We start from the raw sequence: 13919 nt of genomic DNA, 5'->3' as shown, positions 1-13919 counted from the left end.
AAAGAAAGAAAGAAAGAAAGAAAGAAAGAAAGAAAGAAAGAAAAAGAAAAAGAAAAGAAAGAAACCTCCAGTGCAAATCTGGTCTAGCTGAGACAACTGGCAAAGGTTGGGTTGGGCATTTTTACATCCTGGAAGGCTTCCCATTCAGAGGGTTTGGCTGATATCCACAGCTCCATTCCAGTTTTCCGGAGCAAACAATGAATGATGGCTCTGTAGCTGTCACCACAACGTGGACTATTCGAGAAAGATGATGCAGAACGGCCATCAACAGATGCCCAGGCAAAGAACAAGCCTCAGCCCTAGCAGAAGTGTGGCCTCATCTGAGGGAGGAGCCTGAATCAGACACAGCCTTGGGTGATGTCACACACTCAAGTTGCTATTTTCCCTAACAGTTGTAACGGTCCTAAAAACATGAAAGAACATAAGTCCATCAAGTTCAATGAAAAAACACACATAGGTATCTTAGAATATCCAAGTTCCTGGGTCTTCGGAGTTTGAGGGAAAGTAAACATACATGTCTTAACAGCCAAAGGCATGTAACACCCACTCAGGCACAAGTGCAGCCTTGGAGAATTAGGGGACAAGGTAACTGGGGTCCAGGGGCCTGGTCTGCATGAGCTCCACCATCAGCGGTCAGGGAGACAATGACATGACAGGCATGGGTAGGATTTGGGTGACCTAGTGATAGGAATCCAGCCAAAACATCACTCATTAAACATCCTAAACCAAAAGGGAATCTATTAGGCTCACTTGGTTCATATCTTTTCATCCAGAAGAAGAACAAGAAAAAACAAAGAGAATCGAAAACATAGTGATTCTGTGTTAAGAAGGAACTTGTATCCATCTGATATTCTATGTTGAAGATCAGAGGTCAGCTAACTTTTTCTATAAAGGGCCAGAGAGTAAATATGTTAGGCTTTGTAGGCCATATGATCTCAATTTTAACTACTCAGTTCTGCTGGTATAGCATGAAAGCAGCCACACATAATACATGAATGAGCATGGCTGTGTTCCAGTAAAACTTTATTCCACAGGCCATGTTTAGCCTGTGGACCATAATCTGCCAACCCTTGTAGATACATGACTTGCTTCATATTCTCTTTGTTAATTGTTCTATTCAGCCCTTTTCTTCCCATACTGGTAAATTTGTGTTTCTCAGTTTAACACTGGATTAAGTTTTAACACTTTGGGTACTAACAGAATTCTAGTGTTTAGCCTTAGAAACCACAAATGCTCATAACTGCTGATCAAAGGGAAAAGTGAGAAAAAGGATTGCCATCCCTTCCCTGTACAGAGTGGAGGCTGCCATGAAGCATGTAACTCTGCTCAACTTTCTGTTATTAAAACTGTCTTTGAAACTGTTAGTTGAACAAAGGAGTCTTTTGGACACCTAGACTTTAGAAATTACTGCTAACTCCCGTAAAATATAACCTATGGTCCCTGAAAGCTGACAAATTTCATTGGCTGTCTTGCATAAAAAGATGTGGTTTCCCTGGTAACAGTATTTAAATCAACAGTGCTATTTGGCAAAAAGTAAAATACTGGGAAGTCTATTGAGCCATAAGCTCACTGACACTTTTAAAATGATTTGCTTCTTGATGCACGTGCCTTCCAGATAAAACCCTGAATTAACAAATTGGTTTATAAAGTCTGACCCCCACAAGCATAAAATATATAAAACAACAAACTATTAATTTAAACAGTATTTCTATAATTTCTTAAGAAAATCAGATGAGAACCAGGCAATTTTAGCTTTATTTAATGTTCTTAGTGTCTATACCTAGTTAAAAAAATTTTTTACAAAGACGTGCAAATTAACAATAGGCCAACAATTAGTAGTTGCAGAACGCCATTGGGGGAAAAATAACATTCATTAATTTCTTTGGTAAAAGAGATACATGTTAAAGATCTGGTTTAAAAGTTTAAATCTTGGGCGCCTGGGTGGCTCAGTGGGTTAAGCGTCTGCCTTCGGCTCAGGTCATGATCCCGGGGTCCCGGGATCGAGTCCCGCATCGGGCTCCCTGCTCGGCGGGGAGTCTGCTTCTCCCTCTCCCACTCCCCCCTCTTGTGCTCGCTCTCTTGCACTCTCTCTCTCAAATAAATAAATAAGATCTTAAAAAATAAATAAAGTTTAAATCTAAAAACTTCCGATTGAAGATTAAAATGTCATAAAATTACTTCATTAATCAAATTAAAATAATTTAAAATTTTAATCCAAATTGATTTAAGGCTCCCAATAAAGAAAAACTAGTAAATTACGTTGTTTTGTGATTTAGGGTTTAAAATATGGCTTCATGTCTTTTTCCTGATTTTATCCAATGTAAATACAAAATGCAAATACGGTATTTTAGTTCATGTACGATTTCTTTTCCCCAGAGAGGCTAACATGGCTGGAACTTCTCACACTCCCCGTCCTTGTCTTACAGGTCAAATGGTGTCATGATGTCAGCTAACGTTTAGGCATCCATAAACCTAAACATCGGCTAGAACCATAGGGCATGATTTAAACTGTGGTTTAAAAAGCTGGGTCTTCATCAGTCAGCTTGTGTAAATCTCACACAACATTATAAAATCACAAGGCCCGGATGCCTGGGTGGCTCAGTCAGTTAAACATCTGCCTTCAGCTCAGGTCACGATCCCAGGGTCCTGGGATCAAGTTCCACATCGGGCTCCCTGCTTGGCGGGGGGTCTGCTTCTCCCTCTACCCCTCCCCCTTGCTTGTGTTCTCTCTCTCTCATACTCTCTCTCATTCTCTTTCTCTCTCTCTCTCTCAAATAAATAAATAAAATCTTTAAAAAATAATAAAGATAAATAAATCACAAGGCCCTGTAGAGTTGCCCATGTCAACTCTGGGGACACCACATGCAGAATTTTCTACTTCTCTGACAAATCCTTAGTGTCAGCAATGGATCAACTACCTATGATTTCTTAAACGTATTTTCTAAAATTACTAATTGAGTTGGGGGCATTGGACTAATGAATGTTGAGATAAATAGTCAACAATCTGGATTTACCTAAGACTTCCAAAGAAATTAAAATGTTATGTCCCTATGTACGAGTAGATTTTTTCTTCAGGGCACCCAAATTAAAATACTATATAATAATTGTCTTCATCATGCTATAGAAACTAGAGTTTTCAAGCTTTAAATCAAGCATATGCATCAGCATGACTATTTGTGTGTATGTCTATAACAAAGCACATTAACATTAATAGATGAAATTCAGAACAGGCCCATCAGGCTCTTCGCGTGAGGTACAGAAGGTTGGTCACTGCCACCTCTGTCTTTGGCCCAGGGAGCTGGATTTGCAGCCCTTGCCCAAGGAGATTCTCTTATTACTCACAAGACTGTCAACACTTCCACTGACTTTCATTATCTCTTGGATGACTGTGGGCCACTGTAAAGACATGAGGCTTCTCACTTCTGGAGGAGTTATAGTGTCAACTGGTCTGCACGTTCCTCTTGCCATGGGCTATTCTTGGCCAGCGTGAGAACATTCTATAGCACAGTGGGTTTGGGCCGTGCCTCATTCTCAGGTTCCTCTGCTCCCTTTTGTCGCTGACCGGCCTCCTTAGGTAACTCTTACAGGCCTCACCCTGTGCAAGATCACAAGCCACATTCAGAGAAGAACCTCTGCAGATGGGCAGGTGGTGGTGGTTGGCGGTGTTTGGTACCGGATCTTCATTGGCACTCTCCAGAAAGGTATGTGGTGGCCTCAAAGAACCCCTCCTTCCTCTTGCTCATGTAATTCATGGAGTGATACATCCAAATGAGTAGGGATGCCAGGAGAACTTGGATGTGTCTGGTATGCTCCATATTTATCCTGCACAGCTGAATAGCATCGTTTAAGAGCTATCCTACTTACAGCCTAGAACATGCAAGAAGCTGACAAGACAAAGAAAAGCAATTCATCCTCCCACTTGGGAAATGCCCATCAATATTGAGACTGACCTCATCAACAAAGAGACGTTCATATGAGTATGTCCTGCGGACCATGTGTATCTTTTCTGGATGAGCAGGAGACACCCAAGTATATGGGTCTCCCCATGCCTGACAGACAAAGACAAAGACTCCTAAAAGCCCGCATTCCTAGGTTTGGAACATCTCACCTTTTACTACCAACCCAGGAATTCACTTCACAGAAGGAATTGCAAAGAAAGCTCATAACGCCCTAAGGATTCATCAACATCTGCAGAGTCTCAATCATCTAGAAGCAGCAGAGGTACTAAATCATCAAAGGAGAATTCTCAAAAACAGAAGGGCTGAAGGCTGGGAACACCTGGGCTAGAGTGACCAGCCACACCACCCCGGTTCTTGGGGTGGGACATCCAAGGGGCCCAAGTCCCGACCCTCTCCTCTAAATACTAGAACAGTGGTCCTCAAACAGTGGTCCCTGGGCCACTGCTGGGCGTGTCCTGTGTTCCCCACCCTCCATGGGATAAGTGCTGAATATAGAAACTTGTAGAACAACGGCCAGGAGCATGTCCACTGACTCCAACAATGAAAAAAATGGCACTTGGGTATTAACACCTTTTCATTTCATTTTTCCAAGCATTGACTTTTGCTGTACTTTACCAAAGTGTCAGTCCATGACAGGTCAGACATTAAAGCAACTTCACTAAACACAGTTTAGGAAGCACTGTGCTCAGGGGTTGGCCCGGGGCACCAGCCGCCCTTCTCCACCATCTGCAAAACCCTAACCCTGACATGCTGAATGGCACTGGCAACCCCCACCAGTTCCTAATGGGGGGCACCAAGGCAATCGTTCAGGCTCTGAGAAGCCCAGCTCCTGACCAGACCCTCAGAGCCACGACATTGAGCAAGGTGGCTGTGGAGACTTGCTTGGGGCTCACTGGAAGGCGCATGTCAGATGCTGCTAATTCAAGAGGAGAAAGGTCTTCTTCCATCCTGGATCCCAAACTCTCGCTGGAAGACGTGAGCACCACCCATTAAGCAGTGTCTTACTGTACCCTTCTCTTTGTTCTCTCTCTTCATGTAAGTTCCAGAGACTCACTGTTACCTCCTTCTCCCACCTGCATGGAGTCCTCATAAGACCTACAGCTCTGTGGGACGAGTTTAAGAGTCCTTGTCTCAGGTAAATTTATATCCTGTAGAAGCTACCCCTCCCTTTTGGTATGTTCCCATCTAGACTCTTCTGGAAACAGATGAACTGAGGGTGTTCTACAGTTTGGGATAATTTTGGTCACCTCACATCTTTCCATATTGACATATCATCTTTACAGTCATTCTTAATTAAGGTCACCACAATTGCCCATTACGTGACTATCAGAATCTGGGGTGGTTTAGCACAGTGAGTAAAAGCACAGGCCTTGGAGTCGGACGGCCTCGACCACTTTGCCCCTGCGTGGCCATGGGCAAACTACTGAACCTCTTCCAGTCTCAGTTTCCATATTGACAAATGAGGATGACAAACATCCCCACCTCAGTGATCGCGTACACACCACGCGCGGAAAACACTCATGACCGTGGCTCACGCCTGATAGGTGTGCCACAGATATGAAGTGCTATTCGTAATAGCTACCAACCAGCAGGACCTGAATTTTACGTTACTTTCAACTTTTTGCTTTCAAATACTGAACGTGACGTAAATGTTCATTTCCACAGCTCTCTTCCAATTTTAGATGACGTCCCTAAAGCAGGGTCAGCAGTGGAATGACTGTGACAAGGTAAGGGCTTTTGGATGGCTCCTTACATGTTGACAACTCACACAGGGACAGCCCTGTCAGAACACAGCATGAGGACCCGAACTCCACTGGATTGTTGCCAGCAGGGAGTGTCCACATCCATTTTTATTTGCAAATTTAAGAAAATTAAAAAAAAAAAAAAACAATACTGCGGTTTTACAAATTGCCGTTGGGAGCCACCCACTTCTGAACGCACAACGAAGAGGAATGTCAGAGGCCAAGGCTTCTTACCCACGTGGCCCTTCTGTCCCTCGTCGGAGATTCTCAAAAGGAGCTCCAGGTGAGGACTGCTGATGTGTGGCATCACAATCCTGGCCAGCCGCTTCCACTGGGCCTCTGTCACCACAAACTCTGTGCCCACCTTGACTTTCAGAATGTTGAAAGCCTCTATCATTTTGTGACGTTTCAGGTACGCCAGTTTGCGAATCTCGTTCTTTTAAAAAACAGAATTGTGGTTTTTAAGAGAAAGATTCAAGAAAGCCTTGTTTCTTTTCCCTAAACGTGTCAAGGTAAATGACGAGCCAAAGAGAAGGTGCTGAAGGGTCTATTATCAAGCAAGGTATGTAATCCCTCCCTGGCCGCAGGTAACGTAGCCAACCCGTCTACATAAACGAAACTCATCTTACCAAGTTTACAGGAGGGAGCCCGTGAAGGATAATCTGTGTGGTGAGAAACAGAACAGCAGGAGGCAGACTGGTCCCAACTCCACTCTGCCCAGGAGGAAGGGAGATTCCAGAAAGGAAGGAAATCGGATGTACTGCTGAGACACAGGGAGACCCCGGAAAGGGAGAAGACAGAGCTACTATTAAGTCAATCAAGAAAGAGAAGGGGAGGAGAAGAAAAGTCAGGGAAGTGAAACTAGGCTAGAAGTGGTCCGGAAGGAAGAGGTCCAGGGCAGGAAGGACAGCTGGGCCTGCCTGGAGCTACCATCTGGCCCGAGCACAGGGAATCATCCTGAGGAGAGTAGGCTAGACAGGCCTCCTCGGGTTACGGTCACCTGATGCCCACTCCCCCTGCTCCCTGTAAGCCCGTTACCCAATAACATCATCACTTAATTGATTATATAGCTAGACTGTAAATGTTTAAGGGGTGTGGCCTGTGCCTTAATCGTCTTTGACTTCTCAGCACTTGGACTGGTGCTGGGCACCTAAAACACATTTCAGAGGTTTGCTGACTGATCCCTGTTGCAGAGGATTACCCAAAGAAACACTTGCTCAGGGTTGGGAGAGGTAGAGCGATAGTTCTGTCCAGCAGCAACAAAGAGGAGAGGCATACCAGACTCTCTGGGACAGCCTCTCTCCGCCCAGAGGGAGGAAGTTGGAGTAGGAGGGTCTCTGGAGGCCTCGCCTCTGGGGCAGGGGCAGCTCAAGCCCCCATAGTGCATAGATTCCTCAGGACCGGGACAGGCCAGGCACCTGCAAAGGCCATTTGGGCCAAATCTCAGACTCAGCCCTACCACCTGCTTCTCCTTAGCCGCAAACATTGAGGTTCTCCCTGACTTTCTTCTTGTTCCCTGGTGGCACCATCCTTATGCAATGAAAAATTCAGAACAGAACCAAAAGGATCAAGAACCAAAAGGCAATGTCTTCCCTTAAGGAAAAATCATCCTTTGATGAAAAGCCTGTTTGTGTACCTAGTTTCACAAGATGAGAAAACAACCGAGCAGAGATGTGTGCAGTGGGGGGCAGGGGGAGCAGGTGACGTGGCTGAGGTATCCTGGTGGATTCTGGACTAGAAATAAAACAGCCTCCACCCCAAGTACTCAGAAGCCTCTGCCCACCCAACAACTCCAGGAATACTCCAAACATAAATCAAACAGGCAGGTACCAGGGCAGAAACTGTTGGCTTTAAGAAGTTTCTGCTTCTGCCGGAGAGGGGAAAAGGAGTTGGGAGCTTGGAGAATATCCCCAAATCCCATTCTTACACAAAACGTTTCAAGGAACCATGAACAAGTTCATGCCTTAAGAGCAAGGAGCAAAGCAAGGGCCTCCCACTGCTCACAATGTCCAGACACACTGTTAGACCCATCGCAAAGACCAGTAAAGAACTGCCCCACCTAGCAGAAGAGAGCAAGACACCACATGAGTCTTCAGATCGGCCAAAGCAACAAGAAAAAGGACACCTTCCAATATTGAGCAAATGCGTTTGCCAGCCTCCCTGCCAGTGGATCCAGCACAGATGCCCAGCCCCCTGCTCCCACCCCTCTTCCGCTCATGCACAGTACCTTTAAGTGCTTCCTATAATTGTTGTAGACCACAGCCAGAAAGACGGACATGAAGATGTAGGTATTGATGATGATGTAGGTTATGAAGTACAGAGAATACCACCAGTTGAAGTTATAGGCAGGCATCCTGGAAGGAGAGAATTATGTGGCATGGTTCATAGCCTAGGTCCCCAGTGCATAAAAGGCTGGTCTCGGGTGCCATCCCACATGGACAATCTACATGCACGAGGCACAGCAAAACCTTCTCTCACTCTAACTGTCCCTCACATGGTGTGGTGCCATGGGGCCGCAGAGAGCCACCACCACCCCTAATGCTAAACAGCTGGCTCCAAACTTGCCTTCTGGATTTCTTAGTGACTTATAGAGGTGGCAACTAGGACTTGGAGATCCCCCAATCCCAGCCCCTCCCTTCACAATGAGAAAATCAAAACCTAAAAAGGAGAGCAACTTGCCCAGAACCAGAGAAGGAATCCAAGAGTGGCTTGGGCTTATACTCAAGGCTCTTCAGGGACACCAGACTGCCTTGCTGGGACAGGGGGTGGGAGGTGCAGATAATTTTCTAGCCACTCTAGGACAATGAGAAGGAAAGGGGCACTGTTAACAATGGCACCAGGGTGAGAGGCATACATCAGGATGTGTGCTCAGTCCACCTTTAATGGAAATCGGATTTCATACAGGACGGGAGGAGCATGGCCAGCGGCCCAGGGTCTGAGGGAAAGATGCAAGAGAACACAAGGAGGGCCAGAACTGCACCTCGCCCACGTTGTGTCTGAGCCAGGCCCAAGAGTGGGCAACAACCAGAACAAGTCAATGTGATGATCACACACAGACCTAGATGACAGAAAGCCTGCCCCTGCCCAGATGCGCAGTATGGCCTGAGTTGGTGGGATTGACATTTGCAGTTAGAGCCCCGTCCACGCCCTGGACCCCAAGAGATGTCTACTCAGTGTAGCACTGTTTGATCATTTTACTTCCACAAACAAGGTTAATCCGTAATATGAAGAAAAAAAAAAATCACGTTTTCCTCCTAAGTAAGGTCCACGTGTGGAGAACTGGCATTTTGAGGGGGAAGGCAATGACTACTTATCTTTACATTTCTTTCCTGTTTCATTTAACCAGAAAAGCACATCAAAGCTTAGGAGAACAAGCCATGATTCCTTTATAAAGATGGCTTAGTGTATAAATTCAAGACTCAAAAAAGTCCTGGAATAGAAAGTAGGCTCCAATATTTAAGAGTTGTATCTCAAGAGATGTCACCTGTTGCTTTCAGTTTAAAAAAAAAAAATCACCTAAATTTAGTTTTAAATAGAGAGAGGGTAGGCTATCATTAATGTAAACATTTTACATTCTTTAAAAATGTTGACGATGAATATGAATACACAGAAAATCACTACTTCTCCTCTCTCAGCCCTGCTGGTGTCAGGAGGTAGCGCCTTTAACAAAGTGAATTCTGTCATGGTAACAGGTGTCTGTGAACGTGAGCAGAGACAAACGTACATGACATCAGGGCTGTTCGCAGTAGTGACCAGCACATAGAGTTCAAACGCTATCTCCAGGATATTTGTGAAGTAGGGCAAGCCTTCCACTGTTTGAAGACCCCTAAAAAGGAACCAAAAACACAAAGTGAGAAACTCACACCCATAAATAAAGCTGTGATTTCTCATACACATTTTCCCCCCCTTTCAAAAGCACTCCTGGAGTGTCTGAACGAGGAAGATGGCATCCGGTGACAGATTCTGCCACCAATGGGCTGAACCCAAATGGGAGAATTCACAGGCAGAAACTGCCAGAGCAGTGTGCTCACCGATCCCCAAAAAGCTTCAAGGCCATAAGGGAGAATATCAGCACACTGAACATGAACAAGAGGAAGACATAGAGGATATCGGGCAGAGTGTTCCGAATGCTTCTGAAAGTTCTTCGGATCTGTGAAGACAAAATTTTATCTCATTTCCAAGAAGTCGGCTCATTTTCTGCAAACAGAAACCAAGCCCTTGTGTTATCCTAAGGTATCTCCTTACCTGACGACTTTCAGGGAAGTTAATTAGGAAGACTGGCCTTAAGGCCCTTGACCATCGAACGCTGTGGATATTAACAGCTTCCAGGGAACCGTAGATAATCAAATCGATCAAGGTCAGCTGTGAGAGACACGGGACAAAACTGTCAGTGTCATCCTGCTAGAGGACACACACAGGAAGTGACAGTGTGGAACCCAAGCCTGTGGTTCCAGGGACCTTTCCCGGATTGAGTGTGCCTTAAGGATTTTAACAAGTATTTCTAAAAATAAGAAAAGTACAGAGAGATAGTCTCCACATTCCGAGGGCTCAGCAGATGCATGAAGGGAGGTCAAAACAAATGTTTCGAGCAAAGCGAGAAGAGACCGTGGGCCTTCCAGGCAAATGAGCCACGTCAGGCTGGGGAGGAGGGGGCAGTAGGTATGCAGGGCAGGAGGCAGCTTGGGCCAGCTAGGGTGAAGAGGGCCCCATGAAACATGTTTGCAGGACTGGGGGCACTGGAGAGTCTGTGGAGCTCACAGACATTTTTGAGCAAGGGAGGGAAGTGATGGGAGAGGTGCTTCCAGAGGATCCATCCAGCGGCGGCATCTAAAATGCACGCTATCGGTGGGGATCGGAGGTTGAGGTGACCGTGGCAGTTCCCGAAAGGGGTGACCAGGGCCTGGACCACGTTGTGGGAACAGAATGTCACGCAACCAATAGCCAACAATGCGTGGTCACATCAGAGACTACTGCAATCGTCCAAGTGGGGAGAATGGAAACAGGGCAAGAGGCATCCGGAGGGGCTTTGGGGAGGCCGGCCGCAAGGGAGAAGAGAGATTTTTGACTAAGAGGATTAGGAACTGGGTGTTGGGACCTAAGGCACCACCCACAAACAAACAGCTAGAGGAGTGGGGGCACAAAGAGGGTGGGTTTTGTCCCACTCTGTTTGGGCTGACACCCATAGACACTGCTACCAAGCAGCTGGCCACAGACAAAAGAAACTCAGAAGGGAAACCGGTATGGGCTCCAGCATGGGGACCCCTACCTACTAGTGATCGTGGCAGCTCTGGCTTAGAGGCGTGCAGACTGAGCCTCGGGTTAATCAGGAAGAACCCTGGTTCAGGCCTGCTGGCTACCGCACCGTTATGCTAACTATAAAGTACCTTTATCCAATCACTGAAGGGGCCTCTCTGGACATTACAGCCGTGTTTCAGAATACATACCCTGCCCCTCTGGGCATAACTGCTTAGCATATACCCTCCCAGATTTCTCTGTGAACGTTATACACATTCTTTCCCTTTTCTTTTCAACAAAGTTGAGATCCAGCTCTATTGTATCTTGTTCTTTTGACTTAATGAATAATAAGCACCTCCCCTTGGTCATAGACACCATAGTTGCTTTAACACTACTTCAAAGGGCTGAGTAGGCGCACCACATTTTATATAATACATTATCTACTGTCAGGAAATAAGAGTTGTTTCCAATTTTTCAGTATTATAAACAGTTCAGCCATGACCAATCTTGGGGCTAAATCTTTGAACACATCCTTCTTCCCTAAAGATAAATTCGCAGGAATGGAACTCCAGGGTGCAAGGCTTTTTGAAAGGAACGGCCACACAGCCTTCCAGAAAGCTTATTTGTCCCTTCAGTAGGGTATAAGAGGTTCTTTTTTCTCTCAATCTTGCTAACACTGTTTCAAAGGCAAACACATGGTATTTTAGTGTTGTTTTAATATATATTTCTTAATTAGAGAAATTACACATTTTTTTCATACTGACCATTATTTATTTTTTCTTCTATGAGATGCCTTCACCTATTTTCAGCACTAGTGGAGTTTCTTTTTTTCCTCTTAACTTGGAAGTGCTTTCGCTATGTTAAAATACAGCATTCACACTCCCATATTTTGCCTTATTTGCTGTTCAATCGGGATTCGCATTGCAGATGGGGTTTGCTGTGCCGAAGTCTGTCACTGTTGCTTTAACCAAGTCAAATCTATTCTGTCTTTTCGCTTCATAGTTTCTGCCTTTGACCACAAATTCCTCAGGGCACTGTAATGAACACTCACCACTATGGTTACCATGATGCAGATGTTTTTCGTATCCTTCCAGAAAACCATTTGAGGAGTGACTTTCGCAAAATGTACAAGTCTCCCAAAGAATGCAGTCAGACAGAGTACTTCTGCTATCGAGGTAGCCTGCACACCGAAAACAAAGACTCAACACAGCCCCCTGGCCATTTGGAGACTCAGCTTTAGCCCTCTTGTAACCGCCACAGCCCCCAAGCTCCCTTGATGCCACCCTCTGAGAATTAGCGATGTCCCTTCATTTCACTGCCAGGTGCAGCCAAGTTCTTTGCTGGTGGGGATGGTTTCTTCCTCTTAAAAGGAAACCTGTCCTCGAGCCATGAATCCCGTGACCTAACAGGCAGGGCTTCCTGGGAGAGGCTGAATCAGCAGGCAGGGGACCCGGAAGCATTTCCCCAGAAAAGGGGAGGGCAAGGACGATAGACATGGGCGTCTTCTGTGCTCTCCAATTCTCACGTTCATATTTAGAATAGGCATCTAGACGTTCAGTTTCCCTGATAGTAGGGTAACTCCCCAGAGATCTGTTTTGAATGCGGGTCATTCCTTAGCCATCCCTGCCACTGCTGCCCTCTGCCTGTTGTGCCTGGTCAGAGGAAAGAATGGAGGCCACTGAGCCCCAGTGCCACGTCCTGACCGTGTCCTCCATAGGTGACAGGACCCCAGTTCCGAACTCCCTACAGGCAGCTAGCTCAGTAGCCTGTGACGCAGCCCAAGCTTTCCTGTGACTGCCCTGAGGCAGTAAGTCCTCCCTAACAAGGGCACTTATCTCCATCACGGGGAGAGGAGGATGGCAGAGCAGGAAGAGTTGGGGACAGGGCAACCTGGTGTAGGCTAGGAAGACAGAAAGGTCTGGGGTGAGGGCTGGAGGAATGGAATCCCTAAGGGGGGAAGGAAGGGGCTGGCTCTGGGCCCTGAAAGCAGCAGGTGATACAGTCTTCCTTCCCCCATCCCAGCCTTCATGGGTCCTGGGCACCGGCACGGGCTGCAGCCCCTTGCAAACCTTCTAGCCCTCAGCCTGTTCACCCTTGAAGGGTTCTAGAGACTCACTGTCAAGACCAGGCATACCAAAGGGCCTGGGGTGATTCCAGGACAGCCCTGCTCAAGATAAGATGTGCTTGGTAACGCTGCCTCTGGGCCAAAGCCCCAGCGTGACCCAATGGATTCTAGAGACTGGAGGTACAGATGCTGGCTGAAGGAGCACTCTGAACCAAGGCAGCCAACCCGAAGCTGTACGGGACCACCAACACCCGGAAGGGGGAGGACTTGGGAAGAGAGGCAAGGGGCTGGGGAGACAACCCCAGGGAAGGCTCATGGCGTCCAGAGCAGGCCTTGCTAGGGAGGGACTGACTGTCTGGGTCTGTGAATGCACAGCTCTGCTTAGTCCAACTTTGTGTTTGTTTTGATAGTCCCTGGGCTACAAGTTTTCTATCCAGAGACTCCATTAATTGTGGCATCTACATCATATGTTATACCATCACTTTGATGGCCCCCGATGAACCATGATTCCAGTTTTTAGCCCTCTGCGATGTCCTCCCCTGTTGACTCAGGGTTCCAACACCTGATGGGCTTTGGCCAACAGGACATCAGCAAGTGTCATCAAACGGAAGCTTGATGGTGCCCGTACACGAGGATGCTCCTTCCTGGATCTCCCCCTCTCCCACTGGGAGGAGCCTAAGCCCCATGCAGCAGCCGTGTAAAAGAGAGCAGGGCCCTCTGGTCCACAGCTCCAGCCGGGCAAGCTCCCAGCTGATGGCCAGCAGCACCTGCCAGCCTCCAGAGATGGACAGAGCTTCCAGATATCTACTACCCCAGCTCATGACACAGGAACAGAAAATCTGCCCAGCTGGGCAGATTCTGTTACCCACAGAATCATGGGAGGTAATAAAAGCCTGTTCTTTAAAGCTAGGGATCAAC

At 46.7% G+C, this 13919-nt stretch overlaps 1 protein-coding gene across 1 annotated transcript in view; it reads right to left on the bottom strand.

The window, feature by feature from the left end:
* LOC112820638 (two pore channel protein 2-like) overlaps positions 1 to 13919 on the bottom strand; it is a 36631-nt gene that overhangs the window by 12209 nt on the left and 10503 nt on the right. The window contains exons 4-9 of the mRNA XM_073896846.1: positions 11988 to 12116; positions 9947 to 10063; positions 9733 to 9851; positions 9426 to 9527; positions 7929 to 8055; positions 5936 to 6137 (exon numbers count right to left, since the gene is read on the bottom strand). Coding sequence (XP_073752947.1) covers positions 5936 to 6137; positions 7929 to 8055; positions 9426 to 9527; positions 9733 to 9851; positions 9947 to 10063; positions 11988 to 12116 — 796 coding nt within the window. The remainder of the gene's footprint in view (positions 1 to 5935; positions 6138 to 7928; positions 8056 to 9425; positions 9528 to 9732; positions 9852 to 9946; positions 10064 to 11987; positions 12117 to 13919) is intronic.

Source organism: Callorhinus ursinus, unplaced genomic scaffold, assembly GCF_003265705.2.
Source record: "Callorhinus ursinus isolate GAN/ISIS: 27379988/994484 unplaced genomic scaffold, GSC_fseal_2.0 scaffold10, whole genome shotgun sequence".
Lineage (NCBI taxonomy): Eukaryota > Metazoa > Chordata > Mammalia > Carnivora > Otariidae > Callorhinus > Callorhinus ursinus.
The sequence above is the reverse complement of the archived record's forward strand: the minus strand, read 5'-3'. Positions and strand labels throughout refer to the sequence as shown.